This window comes from Geotrypetes seraphini, chromosome 16, assembly GCF_902459505.1.
Source record: "Geotrypetes seraphini chromosome 16, aGeoSer1.1, whole genome shotgun sequence".
Classification (NCBI taxonomy): domain Eukaryota; kingdom Metazoa; phylum Chordata; class Amphibia; order Gymnophiona; family Dermophiidae; genus Geotrypetes; species Geotrypetes seraphini.
In genome coordinates, this window is record NC_047099.1 from 49,666,275 (window position 1) to 49,690,704 (window position 24,430).

Here is a 24,430-nt window from a genome sequence, read left to right on the forward strand (position 1 = left end):
ATGCAGTGACCCCTAAATTCCTTGACCAGCTGAAGAGATGTTTGTATATAGTGACCCCCAGGATTAGCTGCTAAAGGGATCTCTGCATGCAGTGACCTCTAAACCTCAGATCAGCTGAAGAGATTTCTGTAAATAGTAACCCCTAAACCCCAAGATCAGCTGAAGAGTCCTCAGTATACAGTGACCCCAGGATTAATTGAAGGGATCTCTGCATACAGTGACCTCTAAACCTCAGATCAGCTGAAGAGATTTCTGTAAATAGTGACCCTTAAATACACTGACCAACTGAAGAGAATGATCCCTAAGCTATGGGATCAGTTGAAGTCTCTGAAGTCCCACTGCATGCTGGGATTTGTAGTTATGATTTCCAAATTGGATTTAATAATATGTAAGACTACAAGTCCCTGCATGCAATGGGGTAAAATGTGAATTGAATCAATCCTCTCAGGCAACTTCTTCTGTCCCTGTGGGAATCCTGTGTAACTTCTTTCTTTCCATTCTTGGAGAAATCCCATGTGCTCCATAGGATTCCTACAATCCTCATTCTCGTGCAGCTCTCTATAGGGAATGCAATGAGGAAATCAGAACTACAAAGTCGCAGCATGCAACAGGATAAACCCAGGACTGGATCAACCCTGGCCTGCGCATCTGACTCCAGTTGGCAGCCTTAGACTAGTGGTATCAGTTCCAACACGTGTCAGAGCCACCTGGAGGAAGGCACGCCAGGAAGCGGAGGAGCTTGGATCTGGAAGAAAGTTTCCAGGGAGCCTCCTGCTTCCCATCTGCTGTTTGCGACACCCTGGGAATCCTTCCAGCATCAGGCTGGGAACATAACATGCTTTCCAGAGTAGTAGGATTAAAGGAGACACCATCACAAAATGTGACCCATGAAACTTGCGCCCTTTTCCTTTGGGCCAAAGAGGTCTTTGGATAAAAGAAATTCTGAAATTTAGATTAGGAATCCTGTCCAACAAGCGATTATCACAGTACCGCACCTCCAAGACCACAACAGAGAATAATTAAATTCTTAATCTTGAAGACTAATATCTACAAATCAGAATACAAAGAGAGAGGACATAATCTTGGGCACATCTAGAACTGGAGGTTCAAGAAAAGGACACAAAGATACACAGCCTGTCACCTCTAGGACTGGAGTACTCAGGGGATGGACACAGGGACACATAGCCTCTCACTTCTAGGGCTTGAGACATGCAGATTTAAGCAGTGTCAGGAAGTTTAGGAATGAGGAATGGACCCGTACCTGGATAGGTAGGACGATCAATGCCACACAAATCATGATGACCACCAGTAACTGGGACGGCCAGATCTTTGGCGTGACATCACCGAAGCCAACCGTGGAGAAGGTGACAATGCAGAAGTACAGGGAGTCAAAAAGGGTCAGGTTATTACCCGCTCTCTCCAGGTGCTGAATCCCACAGATGCTGCAAGAAATAAACGAGTCAGTGGGAATCTTGCCCTGCATCTAACACTACCCCCCACCATCACCTTGGTTTCAGCTGAACCTCCATTGAAGATAAAGTCCCTGCTCAGTAGAGCTTACAATCTAATCAGATATACAGGACAAGTAGGGAGTCAGGCAAGGGTGCTTTACAAGTGGGTGAGGGGTTAGGAGAACCATCACACATTCATATCCTCTTTCTCTACTCTGAAAAACTCTGAAGACCACAGACTCACCAGGTGAACATCAAGCAGAGCAAGGTGCAGATGAGGATGAGAACTTGATTGAACATGGCCGAGTGAGTTCGCTGGATGGCCCGGTGAAGGTCATTCTGGAAAGGAGACAGGAGTGGGCAGTTAATATGGGCTAGTTTGGGGTTTGGGGCTGGGAGGGGTAGATTCATCATAGCTCAGAGGAGTTTGTGAAATTGGATCGGTGCTATTAGAACACAGACTGACCTTTGCGTTCTGTTTCCACTCTGCAGTAATACAGAAATTCATCTACTACAATGCTCTAAAAATGGGAATTATTTATGATCAGTTCAGTCACTAGAGGAAAAGCAGAGCAGGTGTGTATATGCCTAGGTAGCACTGGCTTCCCCCCAGTTCACCACCATCACCTCCTTCTATCCCCATCACAGGCAACGCTCATGAAATGTTAAGAAGGCAGGTGAAAGGTTCATTCTAAGAAATTAAGTAGAAAGATGAAAAGGGCTCTCACACACAAGGAAGACTGCTGAAGGAGACTTGGATGGATGCCCAGGCCCTGGAAGAGCGCCCAACCTCAGGTAAAGGTGCCACGAAATATAGACACTTAACACTGAAACGGTGTCATCCTAGCTGAGACTATGATTCATTGAGGGGGGATGCTTTATTTCAAACAGGGAATATCATGCCCCACCTCCCAGATCTCTGGTTAATGCTGTCTGCCACCTCTTGGAATAGTTTGGGCAGGATTCTTTGAGGCTGGAAGCTTGTGGGCGCTGCCAGATTCAGGATTCTCAGGTAGTGCAGTGTCAGAAATTTAGCAGCAGGGGGAGGAGGTTCAAGACACCCAAGTGGGTCCAGAGCCGACCTTTCACGGAGCTGGCCTGCCTAAGCCTGACACTGGAGATGGCCCAGAACTGCCAAAAAAAGGCTGGCATCACAAGGAGAGCTTTGCCACTGCAGATGGCATGGCGTTGAACTCTTCCTCCCAACCCGAACTCACATGCTGGACAAGCCTCAGTCACACGGACTGCAGCCAGGGAGCCCTCACATTCCCAGGAAAGTGTCACGGTCCCTGCCCCAAAGACCTTAGATTCCAAGTCTGGGCAAAAGGGGAGACAACCGACCCTCTGAAGACCATATGGCAAGAGGTGGAATTCTTCAATTTGGCTCTCCCTCAGATAATCTAAGCCAGTGTTTCTCAACTGGGTCCTGAAGTCCCCCCTTGCCAGTCAGGTTTTCAAGATATCCACAATGAATATGCATGAAAGAAATTTGCATATAGTGGAGGCAAATCAAGTTTATGCAAATTCAATGAGGATATCCTGAAAACCTGACTGGCAAGGGGGGACTCCCGGACCCAGTTGAGAAACACTGATTAAGCAAGCAGGACCCCCCCCCCCACCTCCAGCTCAGCCTTGGTCCCAGTGATAGCCACTACTAACCCACATGCTCCCACCCACCCCAGTCCAACCCAGCACCTCAACTCACAATCATGTTCTCCAAGGCATGCTTGGCCAGCCAACAGTTCAAGAAGACGGGAATGAAGAGATTCCTCAGAGGAGGCCAGAACACCTGCTCCCAAGAAGAAAGAGCAGAGGATTGAAAAAGCAGGGTACCAGCATGCTATTACTCATTCCGTTCACGAGACAGAAGGCTTTGCCCGAGACAGGCCTCTTTACTCCTCCTGTAGAGAAATCAGGGTGAACTGGGTCTCCCCACCACGCTAATCCCTTCCTTCCAGGCAGAAGGCTGAGGAGGAAGCCACCCGAAGACACAGCCCACTGCTTGTTTGGATCTTTAAGAAACTGTCGAAACCCAGGCTCTTTGAAATGGCTTTTAACCCCTGACTCTGGGTTCTGATCCAGTGCTTACCGGCCTCTCGTTCACCCTGACAGCTCGTGTCCTATGTATTTCTTAGCATGTGAAGCACTCAGTTCTGCCTAATAGAGCAATATCAGTCAGAAATCAAAAGTGGGGGAAATTACATACCAAAAAGGTATCAATACAGGAAGTAGAAAATCTACTTCCCAAAGATATAAACTGTATTATTTTCAAGTCAAAAGCTATACATATGGTAGGATTGTGCTCAGAGAGCTGGAGGAGTTCAGGGAGGTGACCTCCCCTCCCCCCCCAACCACCCAATCATTTTTTTGCTTGTGCAAATTTCAAATATAAAAAGCTGTGATAGTCTTAATCTCTATTGGAAATCCAACCTTATCTTGCTGATTGTAAATTACGTTGAGTACGTTAAAATGTTTTGGTTGCGTTTTGGCATTGGCGGAACCAGTTGCATCAGTTGGCCACCTGGGAGGCGCAAGAGGCCAGAGGGGCTGGGAAGCGAAAGATGCTGCTCTTGAATATCTGGGAGCCATACCTGCAGTCCTTGCATCCAAAGGGACGCAGTGAGCTTTTAAGGTGGGTGTCCTAATCAGGGCGCTCAGTTTGCAGGGATGGTGAGTAATGGTGGGGCAGGGTGGAGAGTACCACTGGGGGAGGGGGGGAGGGATGGGGGGATTGGGGAGGGGTATTGCAAGGTTCTGGCACTTCGTCACGGGTATGATCTTTGGGGATAGGTGGGAGGGGGTGTGGCATCTTCGGGGCTCAAAAGCGTCCAGGGCCTCGGAATGCCTTTCCGCCCCCGCTGGTCTCGCTTGCCCTGCGTAGATCAGAAAGGGAGGGGGGAGATTTGTTGCAGTTACTCTTCTGAACATGCTTGTTCTATTCTTGTCTATGATGCGTCATTGTTCGTATTCTACACCCTTGGGGTGCCCTGGCGTTCGTTGTATTTGCTGTTGTTTGCATCAATAAAACGTGTTTGAAAATAAAATGTGTTGGTTTCCTGAAGCAGAGGATGAAACGTGCTCACGTCGGAACCAACAAATAGCTAAGTGCTCTTCTTAAACTTAGTGCTCCTTTTACGAAGCACGCTAATTTGCCGGCCGCACTAGCCGCTATCGCCTCCTCTTGAGCAGGCGGTAGTTTTTCAGCTAGCGCGGGGGGTTAGCACGCGCTAAAAATGTGCGTGTGAGAAAGCCACTAACGTGGCTTCGTAAAAGGATCCCTTAATATCCGTTTAAGAGATTAAGACTATCACAGCTTTTTATATTTGAAATTTGCACAAGCTAAAAAATGAGGTGGTTGTGGTGGGGGGAAAGAGGTCACCTCCCTGAACCCCTCCAGCTCTCTGAGCACAATCCTACTATATATATAGCTTTTGACTTGAAAATAATACAGTTTATATCTCTGGGAAGTGGGTTGTTGTTGTTTTTTTTTAATAGAACAATATGGCAAATTGTGAATACTAAATAAATAGAATTAAAAATAGGGAAGGGAGCGAGAGACAGATACAGGCAAAGGGAGAATTGGCTGACTTACAGTTATGATGAAAGGAATTGTGTTCAGCATCTCCAAAATGAAAGGAATGTGAAGGATCTGCTCCCAGATATTACCCTGACGAGAGAGCAAAGTGCACTGTCCGTTTAAAATGAACAGGGACGCATCGGACATCCCGTCCTTCCCACCTCCCTCCGACACCAGCACAGCAGAGACCCCGCACCAAGGGCAAAACGGCAGGCCCATGTTACTGCCCTGCGGATTTAGTCTTGCTTCCCTGTGGGCCCCCGCGACTCTGCGATCAAGAAATATCTACCATACCCAAATGCAGGTACACTCCTAGGGATACACCTTGCATAAAATGGGGGTGGTGTTAGGGCATGCAAATTTAACTCGTGCATATTCATTGTGGATATCCTGAAATCCTGACTGGCTTGGCGTGGTCCGAGGAGGAGCATAAGAAGAGCCTTGCTACTTGAAAGGGTCCAGAGAAGAGCGACTAAGATGGTTAAGGGGCTGGAGGAGTTGCTGTACAACGACAGATTAGAGAAACTGGGCCTCTTCTCCCTCAAACAGAGGAGATTGAGAGGGGACATGATCGAAACATTCAAGGTACTGAAGGGGATAGATTTAGTAGATAAGGACAGGTTGTTCACCCTCTCCAAGGTAGGGAGAACAAGAGGGCACTCTCTAAAGTTGAAAGGGAATAGATTCTGTACAAACGTAAGGAAGTTCTTCTTCACCCAGAGAGTGGTAGAAAACTGGAACGCTCTTCCGGAGGCTGTTATAGGGGGAAACACCCTTCAGGGATTCAATGTAAGGAAGTTCTTCACCCAGAGAGTGGTAGAAAACTGGAACGCTCTTCCGGAGGCTGTTATAGGGGGAAACACCCTTCAGGGATTCAATGTAAGGAAGTTCTTCACCCAGAGAGTGGTAGAAAACTGGAACGCTCTTCCGGAGGCTGTTATAGGGGAAAACACCTTCCAAGGATTCAAGACAAAGTTAGATAAGTTCCTGCTGAACCGGAACATGCTCAAGTAGGGCTAGTCTCAGTTAGGGCACTAATCTTTGATCAGAGGGCCGCCACGTGAGCGGACTGCTGGGCACGAGAGACCACTGGTTTGACCCAGCAGCGGCAATTCATATGTTCTTATGTTACTAGGTCAGATCAATGGTTCATCTAGCCCAATATCTCGTCTTCACAGTGACCAATCCAGGTCACAAGTACCTGGCAAAACCCCAAAGAGTAGCAACATTCCATGCTACTGATCTGGGGCAAGAAGGCTTCCCCCTGTCTATCTCAACAGCAGAATATGGACTTTTCCTCCAGCGATTTGGCCAAACCTTTTTTAAAACCAACTATACTTACTGCTCTTACCACATCCTCTGGCAACACGTTCCAGAGCTTAACTATTCTCTGAGTGAAAAAAATATTTCCTCCTATTGGTTTTAAAACTATTTCCCTATAACTTCATTGCGTGTCCCCTAGTCTTTGTAATTTTTGACGGCGTGAAAAATCGATCCACTTGTACCCATTCTACTCCATTCAGGATTTTGTAGACTTCAATCCTGTCTCCCCTCAGTCGTCTCTTTTCCAAGCTGAAGAGCCCTAACCGTTTTAGTCTTTTCTCATACGAGAGGAGTTCCATCCCCTTTACCATCTTGGATGCTCTTCTTGTAAACAGAGGGTGGAGAAAGGAGGGGGAAGAGTTTCAAAATATTATGTTATATTGCTTAGCGGAAAAATAAAATGGGCAACTTCTCCCCTCCCTCCCAACCCCCCCACCACACACACACACTCTTCATGTCCACACGGATTATCCTACAAGTCTTATAAGAAGGCATCTGAATTCAGGGAGGGAAGTGACATGCTCAGAAGGGGGAGGAGTCACACAGTGAGTTTGTGGCAGTGGTGGGATTATAATTGTGTCTGAAGTGCCATAAGATTGGGTGGGATTTAATTTATAAACCATTTCCCAGAGCAATAGTGACCCGGGAGTGCCACCTGCTCCTCTAATTCCTTGATTAGGTCCCTGAAAAATCTAGCATCACGTGTTTTTCACCTTCTGGGATGTGCTGAGCGACTGTCAACCCTCTCGCCACTTAAAAGATGCCATTGGAACTGCATTGAGGTCCACACCGAAGCGCAAGCTTTGAATTTAGCCCAAGAAGGAGGGCACAGCTGCATTCAAAGAGGTGGTGGGAAAACGTGATCTGCGATCGATATTTTAGGAATTTGATCAATCGGAGAAACAGCACCCGAGCCTTAATCTGATCAGAATTTTTAAACTCTGCCCATCTAAGCTGCCATCGGGAAAGATTTTTCATTTTAATGACTCCGCCCCCTTGTAGTCTCTCAAATACCCAGGACCCCACAGAGAGAAGGCATAAGAAGTTCTTCACTTACCTTGTAACCGAGATAAGCCAGTAGCATTGCTTCAGAAAAACTGATGACAGCCACTAGTACCTGGGATGGTGGGGGGGAGAGAAGAAAAGGACATTTTGTCACAGAGAGAGGCAGATGAGTGCACAGGCAGGAAGATAACCTGCGCTGAGGGTAGGGGCACAGGTCGTGCGAGCTTCTCCCGTGTGGGCACATGCAGGGCAGTGGCATTTTGAAATTAGGGAGATCCCCATCAACCCCAAATTCTGAAAGAAAAGCCAACTAGCACAGGGAAGAGAAGTTTTGGGGGGTCTTTCTGTTGCTTACCTGTAACCCCCAGAGAGGCAAAGGTCTGTTTACCCATATAATGGAGACCCTGCAACAGAAAAGAGTAACATGAAGTATCTGAGGAGTCCCCTTTCCCCACCCCCGATGTTTCTAATGTTAGAAAGGCAGGAAGGATGGAGGAAGACATTCCTGCTTCCTCCTCCTCCTTCCTTCTAGAAACACACAGTGAGGTGCACACACCCCACCCCAACCCATACTCCTGCGGGAGATGTCATCAGAATACATAGATGTGAATAGAGGGTGTGAATAGAGGGATGTGAATAGAGGGTGTGAATAGAGTGATGGGAATAGAGGGTGTGAATAGAGTGATGGGAATAGAGGGTGTGAATAGAGTGATGGGAATAGAGGGTGTGAATAGAGGGATGTGAATAGAGGGTGTGAATAGAGGGATGTGAATAGAGGGTGTGAATAGAGGGATGGGAATAGAGTGATGGGAATAGAGGGTGTGAATAGAGGGGTGTGAATAGAGGGATGTGAATAGAGGGTGTGAATAGAGTGATGGGAATAGAGGGTGTGAATAGAGTGATGGGAATAGAGGGTGTGAATAGAGGGATGTGAATAGAGGGTGTGAATAGAGTGATGGGAATAGAGGGTGTGAATAGAGTGATGGGAATAGAGGGTGTGAATAGAGGGGTGTGAATAGAGGGATGTGAATAGAGGGTGTGAATAGAGTGATGGGAATAGAGGGTGTGAATAGAGTGATGGGAATAGAGGGTGTGAATAGAGGGGTGTGAATAGAGGGATGTGAATAGAGGGTGTGAATAGAGTGATGGGAATAGAGGGTGTGAATAGAGGGATGTGAATAGAGGGTGTGAATAGAGGGATGTGAATAGAGGGTGTGAATAGAGGGATGGGAATAGAGTGATGGGAATAGAGGGTGTGAATAGAGGGGTGTGAATAGAGGGATGTGAATAGAGGGTGTGAATAGAGTGATGGGAATAGAGGGTGTGAATAGAGTGATGGGAATAGAGGGTGTGAATAGAGGGATGTGAATAGAGGGTGTGAATAGAGTGATGGGAATAGAGGGTGTGAATAGAGGGATGTGAATAGAGGGTGTGAATAGAGGGATGTGAATAGAGGGTGTGAATAGAGGGATGGGAATAGAGTGATGGGAATAGAGGGTGTGAATAGAGGGGTGTGAATAGAGGGATGTGAATAGAGGGTGTGAATAGAGTGATGGGAATAGAGGGTGTGAATAGAGTGATGGGAATAGAGGGTGTGAATAGAGGGTGTGAATAGAGGGGTGTGAATAGAGTGATGGGAATAGAGGGTGTGAATAGAGGGGTGTGAATAGAGGGTGTGAATAGAGGGATGTGAATAGAGGGTGTGAATAGAGGGATGTGAATAGAGGGTGTGAATAGAGGGATGGGAATAGAGTGATGGGAATAGAGGGTGTGAATAGAGGGGTGTGAATAGAGGGATGTGAATAGAGGGTGTGAATAGAGTGATGGGAATAGAGGGTGTGAATAGAGTGATGGGAATAGAGGGTGTGAATAGAGGGTGTGAATAGAGGGGTGTGAATAGAGTGATGGGAATAGAGGGTGTGAATAGAGGGGTGAGAACAGAGGGTGTGGATAGAGGGGTGTGAATAGAGGGTGCTCCACCAGAGCAGTGGAGGAAGTTAAAAGTGAGTTCAGGGAGGAGAGAGGAGATGGGACACCCCAGAGGAGAGTGAGGACAAGGGTGGATGAGGGTACAAGATGATGGGAAGGAGACCTTATGGTGCCCTGGTCCCTGCTAGCTTTCCACAACACAAGGCAGCTGAAAGTGGCAGTGAACCCCAGGGATTCATCTTTTAGGGTCTTTGTGTGATCCTTCCTGTTTCTGGATCCACAAGCACTGAAACCTCCCTATAACGCCCAAAGATCTCCCACCCTCTCCCATTCCACACAGTAGGGACCCTCCAAAGTGGAATTGTTTCACGTAGCTCCAGTTTATGCTTACCAGTCAAACTTAGTCAGCTGATGTCCAGACTGGTTCTGCTTGGGACACTCCCAGCTATTAAAAAAAAAAAAAAAAAAAAGGAGAGAAAACCCGCAAGAATTTCAGAGCCGGAATCTGAGCTGCCGCTCCAGACACACCTGGGGAAACCTTTCCACAGCCACTCTTACCCACAGATGCCCCGTTCTTGGTGGGGTCATTCTCCCTGCTGCTTCAGCCTCCCGTATCCAGAGCTACTAACCTGGGTTGTGCACTCATGCATGGACTTCATACACACATGTATGCACAGCCCTCAGCTATGGAGTCAGGTGCTGAGGGCATCACTTATGCTACCATCACCGGGTTTTGACATTTTCAGTCTTTGTCTGTATTGGGATTTTGTTCATTGTTATTGTAAGTTATACTGTGTATCCATTTTAATTTTGATTTTATATTTGATTGTAAACTGCCTTAGCTTTTTTGATAAGATGGTATCTCAAGATGAATAAAGTGTAACTAACTATACATAAGAAACCCTCTGTAACAGAGGGGAGCAGAGCCCGGGACAGTATCCGTTCCTTCTCAGTTTCCATCTGTGGTTAATTTCCCCCCCCCCCCCCTCCCCAACCTTCCCACGCTCCTTCAGTCAACACATCAGATCACTCACCAGCCCCCTCGGCCATCTCGGGGGTCGTCCAGTAGGACACGCACAATGTAGAAAAGGCAGCTTAACAGCTTCAGGAAAAAGTTAAACAAGCGAACACGGAGACCTGGAACACAGGACAAGCACCTGTCAGGGCCACAGACCTGACTTCTCTGTCTCTACTGCTGAATCTGCTGGCTAATGGGGGAAGAGATGCTCAGAATACCCAGTGAGAAGCTGTCCAGTGCCTATAGGCAGACAACTTTAGGAGAGGGACAGAACTCAGACATTTCTCACTAGAGCAGAAGAGCAGCTTAGAAGAGCTCAAAGAAGGAGGGAGTGATACCTCTCTCACCTCTAAGCTCAGAGAGTGGACACAGGGATACAGAGCCTGTCGCCTCTAGGACTGAAGGGTTCGAGGGATGGACACAGGGATACAAATCCTGTCACCTCTAGGACTGGAGGGTTGAAGGGACGGACACAGGGATACAGAGTCTGTCACCTCTAGGACTGGAGGGTTCGATGGATGGACACAGGGATACAAATCCTGTCGCCTCTAGGACTGAAGGTTTCAGGGGATGGACACAGAGATAAAGAGCCTGTCACCTCTAGGACTGTAGGGTTCAGGGGATGGACACAGGGATACAGAGCCTGTCACCTCTAGGACTGGAGGGTTCGAGGGATGGACACAGGGATACAAATCCTGTCACCTCTAGGACTGGAGGGTTGAAGGGACGGACACAGGGATACAGAGTCTGTCACCTCTAGGACTGGAGGGTTCGAGGGATGGACACAGGGATACAGAGCCTGTCGCCTCTAGGACTGAAGGGTTCGAGGGATGGACACAGGGATACAAATCCTGTCACCTCTAGGACTGGAGGGTTGAAGGGACGGACACAGGGATACAGAGTCTGTCACCTCTAGGACTGGAGGGTTCGATGGATGGACACAGGGATACAAATCCTGTCGCCTCTAGGACTGAAGGTTTCAGGGGATGGACACAGAGATAAAGAGCCTGTCACCTCTAGGACTGTAGGGTTCAGGGGATGGACACAGGGATACAGAGCCTGTCACCTCTAGGACTGGAGGGTTCGAGGGATGGACACAGGGATACAAATCCTGTCACCTCTAGGACTGGAGGGTTGAAGGGACGGACACAGGGATACAGAGTCTGTCACCTCTAGGACTGGAGGGTTCGAGGGATGGACACAGGGATACAAATCCTGTCGCATCTAGAACTGAAGGTTTCAGGGGATGGACACAGAGATAAAGAGCCTGTCACCTCTAGGACTGTAGGGTTCAGGGGATGGACACAGGGATACAGAGCCTGTCACCTCTAGGACTGGAGGGTTCGAGGGATGGACACAGGGATACAAATCCTGTCACCTCTAGGACTGGAGGGTTCAGGGTTAGCTACAGGGAGATAGAGCATCTGGTTGTTATCCTTAATATGTCCATATCTTGTAATCTCTACTTACTTGATCTCTGGTTTTTGATGAAAAAGAGTTTCAGCCTCTCCTTGAATGAGTTTTCATTCACATAGAACTCCACCTGGACTCTGAAAATAAGGGGAAAAACATTGTTTTAAAAAGACTCCTTCAGTTTTATTTCACCTACAATTATATTTCAACAGACTGGCTTTGATTTTGAGGCTGAATTGCTATTTAATAATATTCGCCCTCTCTAAGATGTCTCAGCCCAGGCTCTGTGATATTACAGTTCCCTCTCCTGCCTGATTCCTACAATTTAATTTCATTTTGCAATTTATAATCTGCTTAACCATCAGGTTCTTGATGGAGAGCAATGCAACAGCAGGAATACAAATGAAAGGTACATTTGCATTAAACATTTAACCATATCATCTAAAAAAAACCTCCACAATACAGCAGTTAGAGAACAACCTTATAAAAAACACAGTGGCTGATGGTTTAAAATTATACTACAAGCGTGAAACAGTAAAAAAGCACCAAAGACCTTGAAGTATGGAGTAATCAGCTTTCCTTTAATTGATGGACCCGACAGGGGCCGTGTTTCAGTGTAAACCAAGAATTCCCATTCGGGGTTAAGAACCAATTTCTTTCGACAAACATCGGTGCCTGAGGCCTCGTCTACATTGAAACCTCACGCATAAAGAAGGACTCAGCGTCCCCGAAACGCGTCATGAGACAGCAGGGACTGTGCAGGACAAACCCCCTTGCTATTCCAGTACTGAGACCCACAAAAACGCACACAGCTCTGCCAATTCACCTTATTCGTGCCCTACAGCGTCCCCTGCTGTTCCCATCCTTCACCCTCAGGCACAATGAGGCAGGTCAGGAATGAGGTCTTAGAAATATTTCTTAAAAAGCCAGGTTTTAACTAAGTGGCGGAGGCACATTTAGTCTGGAGTTACTCTGACCTCTAATGGTAAAGAGTTCTTACCTAAAAATGTCAAATTAAAGGTCGTCTTTAGGCGACAGTCTCTATTGTTTGGGGGTATTTATTTATTTTAAATGTTTTTATACCAAAAACTAAATAGTTTACATCAATTAAAACATACATACGATTAAAAAAAAACATATAACATAACATCACATCGTATTTCTATACCACATAACCATAAATTCAATGCAGTTTACAAAAATTACATAATCTACAAAAAAGGGCCATAGATAACTACTCAGACAAGTACTTAGGGAAAAGATAAGACTTCAATTGTTTCCTAAAGTGTTCATAAGAGTGAGACGTAAGTGATAGTGAACGAAAGTCTTTGGACTAGATTTACAAAGCAAACTGATTGTGTACCGATCAGTTTGCGACCAGATGTCCCTCGTGCAGTATTCACTAACCTCTCCTGCGATCCGCTTCGAATCCGTGCATGCAAATGAGGAGAAACACATGCAAAGTAGACAGGGACGCGATTCACCAAGCAAATTTTTAAAACAGAATCCAAAAAGCGACTGCTGGGGACCAGTCGAAAATGTCTTTCCGACTCTCCAGCTCCGAATCTCTCCTGCCTGCCGCCCCAATGCTCTTTCCCCGGATCTCTCCTGCCTGCTCTGCCCCCAATCGCCACATCGCTGCCCTGCTCTGCCCCAATCTCTCCTGCCTGCTAGCTCCGAATCGCCACTCTGCCCGTCCCCGGTTTTCTCGTGCCTGCTGCCCCGAATCTTTCCTGCCCTTCCCCGCGCTGCGAGCCCGTGGTTTTAACCCATGGGCTTAAGCAGGTTAAAACCATGGGCTCGCAGGACTAAAAAGTAAAAAAGTCATGGTTCAGATGGGTCTAGACGCATGCGCAGACCATCCACAGATCGGGTTAGTCCGATTGGGCAGGTGCATGAATCTAGCAGTTTGTGGCCTTTAAAAGAGGGAAATACAAATAGGGCATGTGTTTTTTAATATTCTTATGGGATGCAATTGATAATTAAACAATTTCTTCTCTTCAACTGATAAATCACAAGAATACAACAGCAACTATAGTTAAGCAGATTCTTTTCTTCAAATGCCAACTAATACATCACAAAACTGCAGTAATAAACAGCTGAGGTTTTAACAGTTTCTTGAACTGAAACCGGTTTACACACAATCGCAATAGACCCACCAGAGCATTCCACATTTTGACACCAGCAACAGAGAAAGTCATCGCTGAATTCCAGAAAGCCTGGGACAGGCACGTGGGATCTCTTAGAGAGAGGAAGAGATAATGGTTACTATGGACGGGCAGACTGGATGGGCCATTTGGCCTTTATCTGCCGTCATGCTTCTATGTTCCTAGTGTCTGATAATTTCCCTGCGCAACTGGAATTAATAAGAACAAAAGAATTGCCGCTGCTGGGTCAGACCAGTGGTCCATCGTGCCCTTAGGTCAAAGACCAGTGCCCTAATCGAGACTAGCCCTACCTGTGTACGTTCTGGTTCAGCAGAAACTTATCTAACTTTGTCTTGAATCCCTGGAGGGTGTTTTCCCCTATTACAGCCTCCGGAAGAGCGTTCCAGTTTTCCACCACTCTCTGGGTGAAGAAGAACTTCCTTACGTTTGTACAGAATCTATCCCCTTTTAACTTTAGAGAGTGCCCTCTCGTTCTCCCTACCTTGGAGAGGGTGAACAACCTGTCTTTATCTACTAAGTCTATTCCCTTCATTATCTTGAATGTTTCATAAGAACATAAGAATTGCCGCTGCTGGGTCAGACCAGTGGTCCATGGTGTCCAGTAATCCGCTCACATGGCAGTCCTTAGGTTAAAGACCATTGCCCTAACTGAGACTAGCCTTACCTGCATACGTTTTGATTCAACAGGAACCCGTCTGACTTTGTCTTGAATCCCTGGAGGGTGTTTTCCCTTATAACAGCCTCCGGAAGAGCGTTCCAGTTTTCCACCACTCTCTGGGTGCAGAAGAACTTCCTTACATTTGTACGGAATCTATCCCCTTTTAACTTTAGAGAGTGCCCTCTCGTTCTCTCTACTTTGGAGAGGGTGAACAACCTGTCTTTATCTACTAAGTCTATTCCCTTCAGTATTTTGAATGTTTCGATCATGTCCCCTCTCAATCTCCTCTTTTCGAGAGAGAAGAGGCCCAGTTTCTCTAATCTCTCACTGTATGGCAACTCCTCCAGCCCCTTAACCATTTTAGTCGCTCTTTTCTGGACCCTTTCGAGTAATACTGTGTCCTTCTTCATGTACGGCGACCAGTGCTGGATACAGTATTCCAGGTGAGGGCGTACCATGGCCCGGTACAGTGGCATGATAACGATCTATTAGGCTTATAGAGTGTCACAACTTGTCGAAAATACCATGGTGTTTGATGGTAAATAATCAGATGGACCACAGAAACAACTTTATGTTGCACCCGAAATACAACTGGTAACCAATGCAATTGCTTCAGAATTGGTGTAATACGTGCCGTCCTGTCAACTCCCATTATTAACATTGATGCAACATTTTGTACCAACTGGAACGCTCTCCCTCTTGTTTGCGAAATTCCAAGATAGAGAGCGTTACAATAGTCTAATCTGGACAGAACCATCCCCTGCACAACAGTCCAAAAATCAGAAGGCAGTATCAGTTTAATATCTGTCTGTGACCTGAGAGCTCTTGGTTGATAAATTTGTAGAAATTTTTGAAAGTAGTCTGGAGCCGTCCCATAAAGGATTTTAAAAAATCATGGTTAGGAAATGTGAATTCTATTCTTGCTTTGCACAGGAGCCAATGCAACCTGCTCAGGATATAAGAATATAAGACAAGCCATACTGGATCAGACCAATGGTCCATCTAGCCCAGAATCCTGTTCCCAACAGTGGCCATTCCAGGTCACAAGTACCTGGCCGACCCCCAAATAGCAGCAACATCGCAGCTCCTCTTTACAATCCAGGCTCTTCACTTAGGGGGAATTAGAACAATGTGACAATTGCCCGACTTTTTCCACTCATTTTCCATCTAGTTCTGCACAAACACTGTCGCTTTGAACTCTGGGTTTTAGCAATACAGTAATAAGAACTGAACATAAAATACTGTATGTTCTTTGCAATGAAATTGCTCTTTATAACACAGTTCTAAGGATATTTATGTGAGATTAAACCCTATCACTTCAGCACTTGGGCTCTGAAATGCTCAATTGCTTTCTGCGATGAAGGTCTCAGTATTGGAATAGCAAGAGAGCAGGAATGAGGTGCATTGGCAGAGCTGTGAAGGTGAGACCGAATGTCCCCGTAACACAACCCGTCATGGGACACCAGGGACTGTCCATATTAAATTACATTTTTCAGCCTGCTAATATCTTTCCCACCCTAATCTCTCTCCACGGTCCTTTGTTTACCTTCTCTCACTCCACTATCAACGGTAGGACTCTGTGCTGGAAAAGGAAAGATAAACGTATCTTCTTTTTCTTGAGGAGATGGACTGGAAGGGAGGGAAGGAGAGTTTTGTTTATAAGTTTGGGCCTGGGGAGGGAAAGCCCTGGGCCTTCAAGGTATTGCGTAAAATCAAAATGTATTAAACTTGAAACTTGAAGAGGCAATGTCAGTGAGATTATCAGAGGAGTGGGGGAGGGGGGAGTTAGGGTTAGGGTGTCAAAGATTTATTTACATTGTGTTGGCAGCTTTCAAAAGCCATTTACTTGGGTAAATAAATTATCCGAAAATTTCCCACTTATACAATATCACAAAAACATGCTGTTCAAACAAGCAGACTAGATGGGCCATTTGGCCTTTATGTGCCATCTTGTTTCTATCTAAGTTTACCTAAAGGGCTGGTTGAAACTACACACGTTGCTCTTCAGGGAGAGAAACGGAAAAGCAGGTTTGTAAGGGAGAGTCGCATGCTCCCTTTCTCTCTGCATCAGGATGAACAACTGTGATATTTGCTCCAATTGGATGCGCAGCTAAGCTGGGAGGGGCGACTTCTCAACTGAAAATTTCCCCCTCCGTGTTTCCAGAACAGAGCAGGACACTTCCCCTTACGGCTACTGTCCATTCAATGGCGTCCGACCATTGGATACTCTGTAGGCCAGTCCTCGCCATGCTTCCCTGGTTTCCACAGCTTCTTTCCATTGCTTGATGTTCGTTCCCACGTCATTCTTGATGGTATCCAGCCAACGGGTCTTTGGTCTCCCCTGCTTCCTTTGACCACTGACCGTTCCGAGTAGCACCTCCTTTTCTAGTGAATTCACCCCCAAAATAGGTCAGTTTCTATTTGGTAATCTTGCCTTCCAGGGACACGTCTGGGTTTACATAATAATTTTTTTTTCCCAGCTAAGTACTTGGCTTTTTTGTTTTTTGATGTTTTTGTGTTTTGTTTTGTGCACTTTTTGTGGCACACTGGTGATTATACCTTATTCTACAGTCGGGTGGGGTTCACATTTTTCTCGGACTATTGTTTGAGATTTTTTTTACTGAATTTCCCACTTAACATGAAAGAGGAACCAACGATTAAGGACATGTTGCCTTATTGGCTAAAAGGACCTGACTTGTAATTCTATATTCAGTCAGTGTGTCTTGTGATTGAGTTGTTGTGTACAGTGATGTTCACAGAGTAGTGACTTTTTTGTCTATTTATTATATACCACAAAAGTAAAAAAATTTGACAAAAATTCCTTTACAATTGGTGTTTATATAATCAAGAACATCTTTGTAGGTGATCCTAGCTACCCATGGGATTCGTAGAAGTCTTCTTCAGCACCACAGCTCAAAGGCGTCAATTTTGTCTTCCCTCCGCTTTCGTGAGTGTCCACATCTGGGAACACAATGGCAGTGACCAGTCGTGGATGGTAACTGAGATACCCTTGCACTTATACAGGAAACCTGTTATATCATAACATCACTAACTGCCGGGATTCACACAGCAACATGTCTACCTATCCTTTCAGGCAGTCATCTGGAGCAACACCCGAAGCGCCCTCCTCCTGAATTCTCCATCATACCAATCCTTCAGAAAATCTCTGAAAACCCACTTATTTGACAAGTTTATCTGATCCTTCGGAACCTATCCATCCTACCCACAATCCCAATACGCACCTCCTCCCACCTGCGCAATCCACCTTCTTCTCTCCCTCCCCACTAAACCAATGCTCTAATCTCCCTGTTCTCTTCACTTGTTCTCTTCACCTGCGATTACCACGCTTTATTTCCACTTTACTGTGTACCATCTCGAACTGAAAAGGTATTACGGGATATAAATAAAGCTATTATTATTATTACCTTAAAAAAAAGGAAGCCCTGCAAATATTATACCAACCGTAAAACACCAGTTCATCACCTATTGAGAGAGAAGAGAACATGCTGGATTGAGACACATCCCTACACAGAAACGACACACGAGCAGAATCTCTCACCTCGACCAAACAGACGACCAAACAAACTGGAAAAAGATAACATGCAGAGAAAAGCTGAAATCCCAAGTAACAGACTTGCACAAAGTGCAATACTGGAGTAAGAGAAACCAATAATTATTATGTCCCGTTATGTGGAGCAAAATGCAGACAGAGAAGAGAGAGAAAAATCAAAGATTCCCTTCAAAGAATAACCAGGAAAAACTTTGGATAATCCTGAGGAAAGAGGAGAAAAGGAAACAGAAATGCATTTCCTCCTGTAATGAGCAAAATGTAGAGAGAGAGAGAAAAGTGTAGTTACTTACCTGTAACGTAGGTTCTCCGTGGACAGCAGGATAGTCAGCCACATATGGGTTTCCGCAAATTGGGAGGTGTTGGGACAACACCCATATGTGGCTGACTCATCCTGCTTGTCCTAGGAGAATCTAAGACTTCCCAGCAAAGAAAGAGCAGCAAAATCTGTGGGATTCTGCCATTGGCCCAGAACCTGGATCTGAACAGAGATAATGCAAACCAGCTGAACCACCTTTGAGATTTTTTTTTTTCCCTGTACTTTGCAGCTCTTTCCTTTCACCCCTCTCTTTTTACTTGTGCGACACAGACAAAACTGTCAGAGCAGGAAAGGTTCCTGAAAGTGACAGACACTCGGCACCCACTGGAGAGACAGAAACATGATTTCAATTTTTCTTCCTATTCTTCTGAGGAACAAAGGCAGAAAACATGTCTGGCCCCTCACAGATCTGACTGGCAGACAGGGAAAGAGCACAGAGCCTTGTGCATCACCGGCTTAAAAATATCTGACAAGGCAACAGACATTAAATAAAAGCAAAATCTAATTAGACAGTTGTCCAGGGAAGTAACTAATACCCCAGGTGCTGCCTGAGCACACCTGGTTGCTAAAATGAGTGAATAAAATTCACCTTGCACATTCAGTCCATCCCACACCCCCTCAAAAATAAGAAAGTATATTCACCTTCCCAAAATAATCATGAAGGACAATCAAACGTGAACTGCACAGAAGGGACATTTTTCTAAATTACCCCCCCCCCCCCCAACATCTCCTGACATACAGCCCAGTGGCTGTGGAACAGGATGGCGGAGGGAGGGGGCTCAGGATTGGCAGATCAAGGATACACAGTTCTCATATGTACAGATTCATGCAACCAGGGGTGCGTGGAAGAATAAAGCAGTCACCCCCTTCCCCTTTATTAAATACTTCTCTAAATTCTTAGAAAATATGCGAGATCCGGAAGGTACCCAGTGGCTACTCATTAGACAGAAAAGAGCCACAAGTTTCAGTGTTGATCTTTCACTAGATGACCAAGTATTCAGGGACTCCTCGAGAGCTGCAGGGAGCTCTGGGGGGTTGAGAGAGATGATCTCCACTGGATGGCACTGCGTTTCCTTAATCCTCTCCCCTGGAGAACTCCAAGGAATGGAGACTGTGGGAATCCTGCAGGATTCCTGTGGATATGGTAGATGTTGCTTCAGGCTGCTGCGGGATTCCCGTGGGAGTATAGTCAAAATCTCTAGTGACTCCAGAATGGATCTTAGTGGGTAATGTTTAGATTCCACTGAGGATAGGTAGGGATGAGTGAATTTCCATCCTCATGCAACTTGCCCTTCTCTGAAGGGTCAAGGTGATCTCCGCTGGATGGACCTTTAAGCACCCAGTGTGGGCCCAATTCTCCTCTGTCTCCAATTGTAGAAGCTGAATGTGTGAGGCTTTGGTTGAAGGCAGAGCCCCAGGCTTCTTCCTCAATCCCAGATTCTGTATGTTATTAATTCAAATGTTTTTAATATAGTGTGTGTGTGGGGGGGATTTTCCCCACCCAACATATACACATAATAATGTACACATGGAAAAACACCCAGAATGGGAATTCAAGTTCTTAGCAAGAAAGAAAGAGAAAAGAGACAGTCCAAGAAGTGAGAAAAAGAAATGAGGCTAAAATAGATTCAAAAAGAAAGACCAAAGCAACGAGAACCAGGAAAACTAGGATTCAGATCCCACTTTAGTTCCTTCTGACCTCGAGCAAAGTCACTTAACCCTCTGAAGCAATGAGCTGAGAACCAAGGAAACCAGGATTCAGATCCCACTTTAGTTAGAACATAAGAACATAAGAAATGCCTTCACCGAATCAGACCCTTGGTCCATCTAGTCCGGTGACCCGCATACGCGGAGGCTTAACTAGGTGCTTCCTGATGAAGACCTAGGTGTTCCCAGATGAGACCTTGTTTACCTGTATCCCTCAATGTGATTTGCAAGGAGGTGTGCATCCAACTTGCCCTTGAATCCCATAATGGAGGTCTCCGTCACAACCTCCTCCAGGAGAGCGTTCCAAGCGTCCACCACTCGCTGTGTGAAACAGAACTTCCTGACATTTCTCTTGGGCCTGTCGCCTCTCAATTTCAGTCCATGACCTCTCGTCCGAGTCACATTTGACAATGTGAATAACGATGCTTCTTGCTCTATTTTGTCAAATCCTTTTAGTATTTTAAATGTCTCTATCATATCCCCACGCAGTCTTCTCTTCTCAAGGGTGAACAAGCTCAGTTTTCTGAGGCGTTCTTTGTAGCTCAAATTTCCCATACCTTTTACTAGCTTTGTGGCTCGCCTCTGCACCCTCTCCAGCAGGGTTATAACCTTCTTTAGGTAAGGAGACCAGTGTTGGATACAATACTCCAGGTGTGGCCTGACCATTGCTCTGTAAAGCGGCATTATGACGTTAGCCGATCTTCTTGTGATTCCCTTCTTTATCATGCCCAACATCCTGTTTGCTTTCTTTACATTACATTACATTAGTGATTTCTATTCCGCCATTACCTTGCGGTTCAAGGCGGATTACATCCAAACTAAAACAAGAATTATATTCAAAATTTGAAGGAATAGAATAAGCGATGACATAAAATTTTTAAGGTAATAAAAATGTCGGGTAAAAAAAGTTATCAACGGGAAGTAGAAGTTTTTAGGAAAGAGGAATAGGGTGATTTAAGGGGTTTTAGATAACGTTTGGTAAATAGAAGAGTATTAGAGAGTATTAAGGGTATAGAGAGTGTGCGCATTGTGCCGATGGTTTCAGGGTCCCGTCTATCAGTACCCCCAGGTCCCTTTCCTGTTCGCTCTTGCCTAATGTCACACCAAACATTTTATATTCATGTTCCTTGTTTTTCATGCCCAGGTGCATCACTTTGCATTTTTCTATATTGAACTTCACCTGCCACTTTTCCGCCCATTTCTCTAGCTGGTTCAAATCTCTCTGGAGTTCTTCACTGTCCATTTGTGATCCAACTGACCGACATAGTTTCGTGTCATCTGCGAACTTGATTATATTACTCGTTGTTTCCTCTTCCAGGTCATTTATGAATATATTGAATAAGATTGGCCCAAGGACCGAGCCATGGGGCACACCGCTTGTCACCTTTTCCCAGTGCGAGAACTTCCCATGTATGCTTACCCTCTGCAATCTGCTCTCCAGCCAATTGGCTATCCATCTTAGTATATCCCCTTCAATTCCACAGCTTTGTGGTTTCCTCAGAAGCCTAGCGTGTGGAAACTTGTCGAACGCCTTCTGGAAGTCCAAGTATATTATAGCCACTGGGTCTCCACTATCGATTTGTTTGTTCACCTTCTCAAAAAATTGAAGTAAATTCGACAGACAGCACTTCCCCTTCTTGAAGCCGTGTTGACTGGCTCTCATCATGTCGTGATTTTCCAGGTGCTGCACTATGCTGTCCTTGATTAGTGCTTCAACCATCTTCCCAGGAACCGACGTAAGACTCACAGGTCTATAGTTGCCTGGTTCTCCTCTCGATCCTTTTTTGTAGATTGGAATGACATTCGCTATCTTCCAGTCGTCTGGTATTTGCCCGGTTCTGATTGAAAAATTAGTTAGAGATTGTAAGAGCTCTCTGATTTCTACCTTAAGTTCCTTTAGCACTCTCGGGTGAATTCCATCCGGTCCAGGGGACTTGTCACTTTTTAGTCTATCGATCTGATAGTATATCATGTCCAGGTCCACATTCACTGTGGTCCGGCTATCCTCGATTTCTCCCTTGAATACTTTCCCTGGTTCGGGCATTGATGCAGTGTCCTCCTTGGTAAAGGCAGACGCGAAGAATGAATTTAGCCTATCGGCAATCTTTTTGTCTTCCTTGATGCACCCTTTTCTTCCCTGATCATCGAGAGGGCATCCTTTGCTGGTTTTTTCCCTTTATATATCTGAAAAAGGGCTTGAAGATTTTGGCTTCTTGCGCTATCTTTTCCTTATAGACCTTTTTGGCGTCTCTTACCGCCTCGTGACACTTCTGGTCGGCCTTGTGACTGTTCCAGGCCTCCGTCGTTTGTTCGCATTTCCATTTTTTAAACGAGTTCCTCTTTTCCCTTACCGCATCCTTCACCCCTTTAGTTAGCCAAGCTGGTTCTCCTTTGTTCATATTTTTCCTTCCTTTGGCTATCCGCGGAATGTAGATATTCTGCGCTTCGGTGATGGTAGTTTTTAGTAGGGACCATGCTTGATCGACAGTTTTGATTTCGGCTGTCCTTTTCTTGAGCCATTTTTTAACCATAGCTCTCATTCTGTCATAATTCCCTTTTCTGAAGTTAAAGGTTGTGGTCTGAGTCTTGGTTCGTTTCCCCTTTCCGATGCCGATTTTAAACTTGATCATTTTGTGATCGCTCGTCCCTAGCGGGACTGTGACTTCCACGTCTGTTGTCCTTCCAGTTATGCCATTTAGGACCAAGTCCAAGGTTGCGGTTCCTCTTGTCGGTTCTCCCACCATTTGTTCTAGGAAGCAGTCTCCTATTAATTCCAGGAACTTTGTTTCCCTGCCACAGTTTGAGGTTCCTAGGTTCCAGTTTATCCCCGGAAAGTTGAAGTCTCCCATGATCATTACGTTACCTGTTCTACATTCATGGTTGATTTCCTCTTTCATTGCTGTGTCTGCTTCTTCCGTCTGTGCTGGGGGTCGATAATAGAGGCCAATTTTTGTGTCTGCTCCATTCTGGTTAGGGATCCTTATCCAGAGGGACTCCAGTTTTTCTTTTCCGTCCGTCATCCCTTTTCTGCTAGACTCTACTCCTTCTTGAACATACATGGCAACACCTCCCCCTCTTTGCCCTATTCTACCTCTTCTGTATAGTTTGTACCCCTGCAGTACTGTGTCCCATTCATTTTCTTCATTCCACCAAGTTTCGGTTATTCCAATGATATCTAGTTCTTCTCGTCTTGCTAGTGCTTCCAGTTCCCCATTTTGTTTCTCAAGCTTCTGGCATTCGTGTACATACAGTTGAGCTCCCTTTGTGCTGCCTTCTTGGACTTTTTAGTCTTCACAACCCTTTTTGTATCTTCTTGCACTCTTTCTCTGTCACTTTCGATTTTAGCATGATCATCCCGTTTATCTGAGCAGTTGTTTGTTGATCCATCTTTGGGATCACCTGATGCCTGGGCCATTGACTGGCTGTCGACTGTCGGCTCTCCCCTGTTCCTTAGTTTAAAGCCTTCTCAATGGTCTTCCTCATGTTTTCTGCCAAGACTCTCGCTCCTTGTTTGGTGAGGTGTAGGCTGTCATTTCTATAGTATCTGCTTCTTTCTCAGAATGCTGTCCAGTTGCGCACGAAGTCGAATCCTTCCTCGTCGCACCATCTTTTCATCCAGGCGTTGATTGCTTGCAGCTCATCCTGTCTCTTTCCATCTGCTCTCGGCACCAGGAGGATTTCGGAGAAGGCCACTTTCACCTCCCTGACCTTCAGTTTTCTTCCAAGTGAGCGGAGTTGGCCCTTCATTTTTTCCCTGTTGTACTTCCGTCCGCTCACATTGTTGGTTCCAACATGGATAATCACAGCAGTGTCCTCTCCTCCCGCGCTGTCTATGATCCTGGTGATCCTGCTGGCCACATCCTTCACCCTTGCACCAGGCAGGCAGGTGACCAGTCTATCTTCCCTTCCTCCTGCGATGTGGCTGTCCACATTACGTATGATGGAATCTCCAACGATGATCCCTGTCTTCTTTATTCGGGGGTTCATAGAAGGTCGCAAGTCTGTATCCATGGTGTAGGATCTGTCCTTTCCCTTCTGTGGTGGATCCCCAGATGGGCTCTCATTTCCGCTTAGTGTGTGGTCGTCCTTGACCTCCGCTTCAGTCTCTTCTTCAGTTGTAGTGGTGCCTCCTTCCATATCACCTGGGCCCTCTTCCTTGGTTGTTGGGATCTCCAGCCCTGGGACCTCCACATGTTGCTGGTGGGCTTCCTCGATGAACCTCTCCAAGTCCTCGATAACTTCGCTGGTATTGGACTCCCCTAGCAACTTCTCCTGCATGCGATTTTCTTTTTTC

General features: G+C 45.9%; 1 protein-coding gene across 3 annotated transcripts in view; it reads right to left on the bottom strand.

Moving 5' to 3' along the window:
- The window catches only part of LOC117350572 (potassium channel subfamily T member 2-like), a 102,686-nt gene that overhangs the window by 51,291 nt on the left and 26,965 nt on the right, over positions 1–24,430 (bottom strand). For all 3 annotated transcript variants that reach the window (XM_033924907.1, XM_033924906.1, XM_033924905.1), the window contains exons 2-9: positions 11,774–11,853; positions 10,320–10,422; positions 7,712–7,760; positions 7,409–7,468; positions 5,044–5,118; positions 3,157–3,240; positions 1,696–1,790; positions 1,262–1,442 (exon numbers count right to left, since the gene is read on the bottom strand). In XM_033924907.1, coding sequence (XP_033780798.1) covers positions 1,262–1,442; positions 1,696–1,790; positions 3,157–3,240; positions 5,044–5,118; positions 7,409–7,468; positions 7,712–7,760; positions 10,320–10,422; positions 11,774–11,853 — 727 coding nt within the window. The remainder of the gene's footprint in view (positions 1–1,261; positions 1,443–1,695; positions 1,791–3,156; positions 3,241–5,043; positions 5,119–7,408; positions 7,469–7,711; positions 7,761–10,319; positions 10,423–11,773; positions 11,854–24,430) is intronic.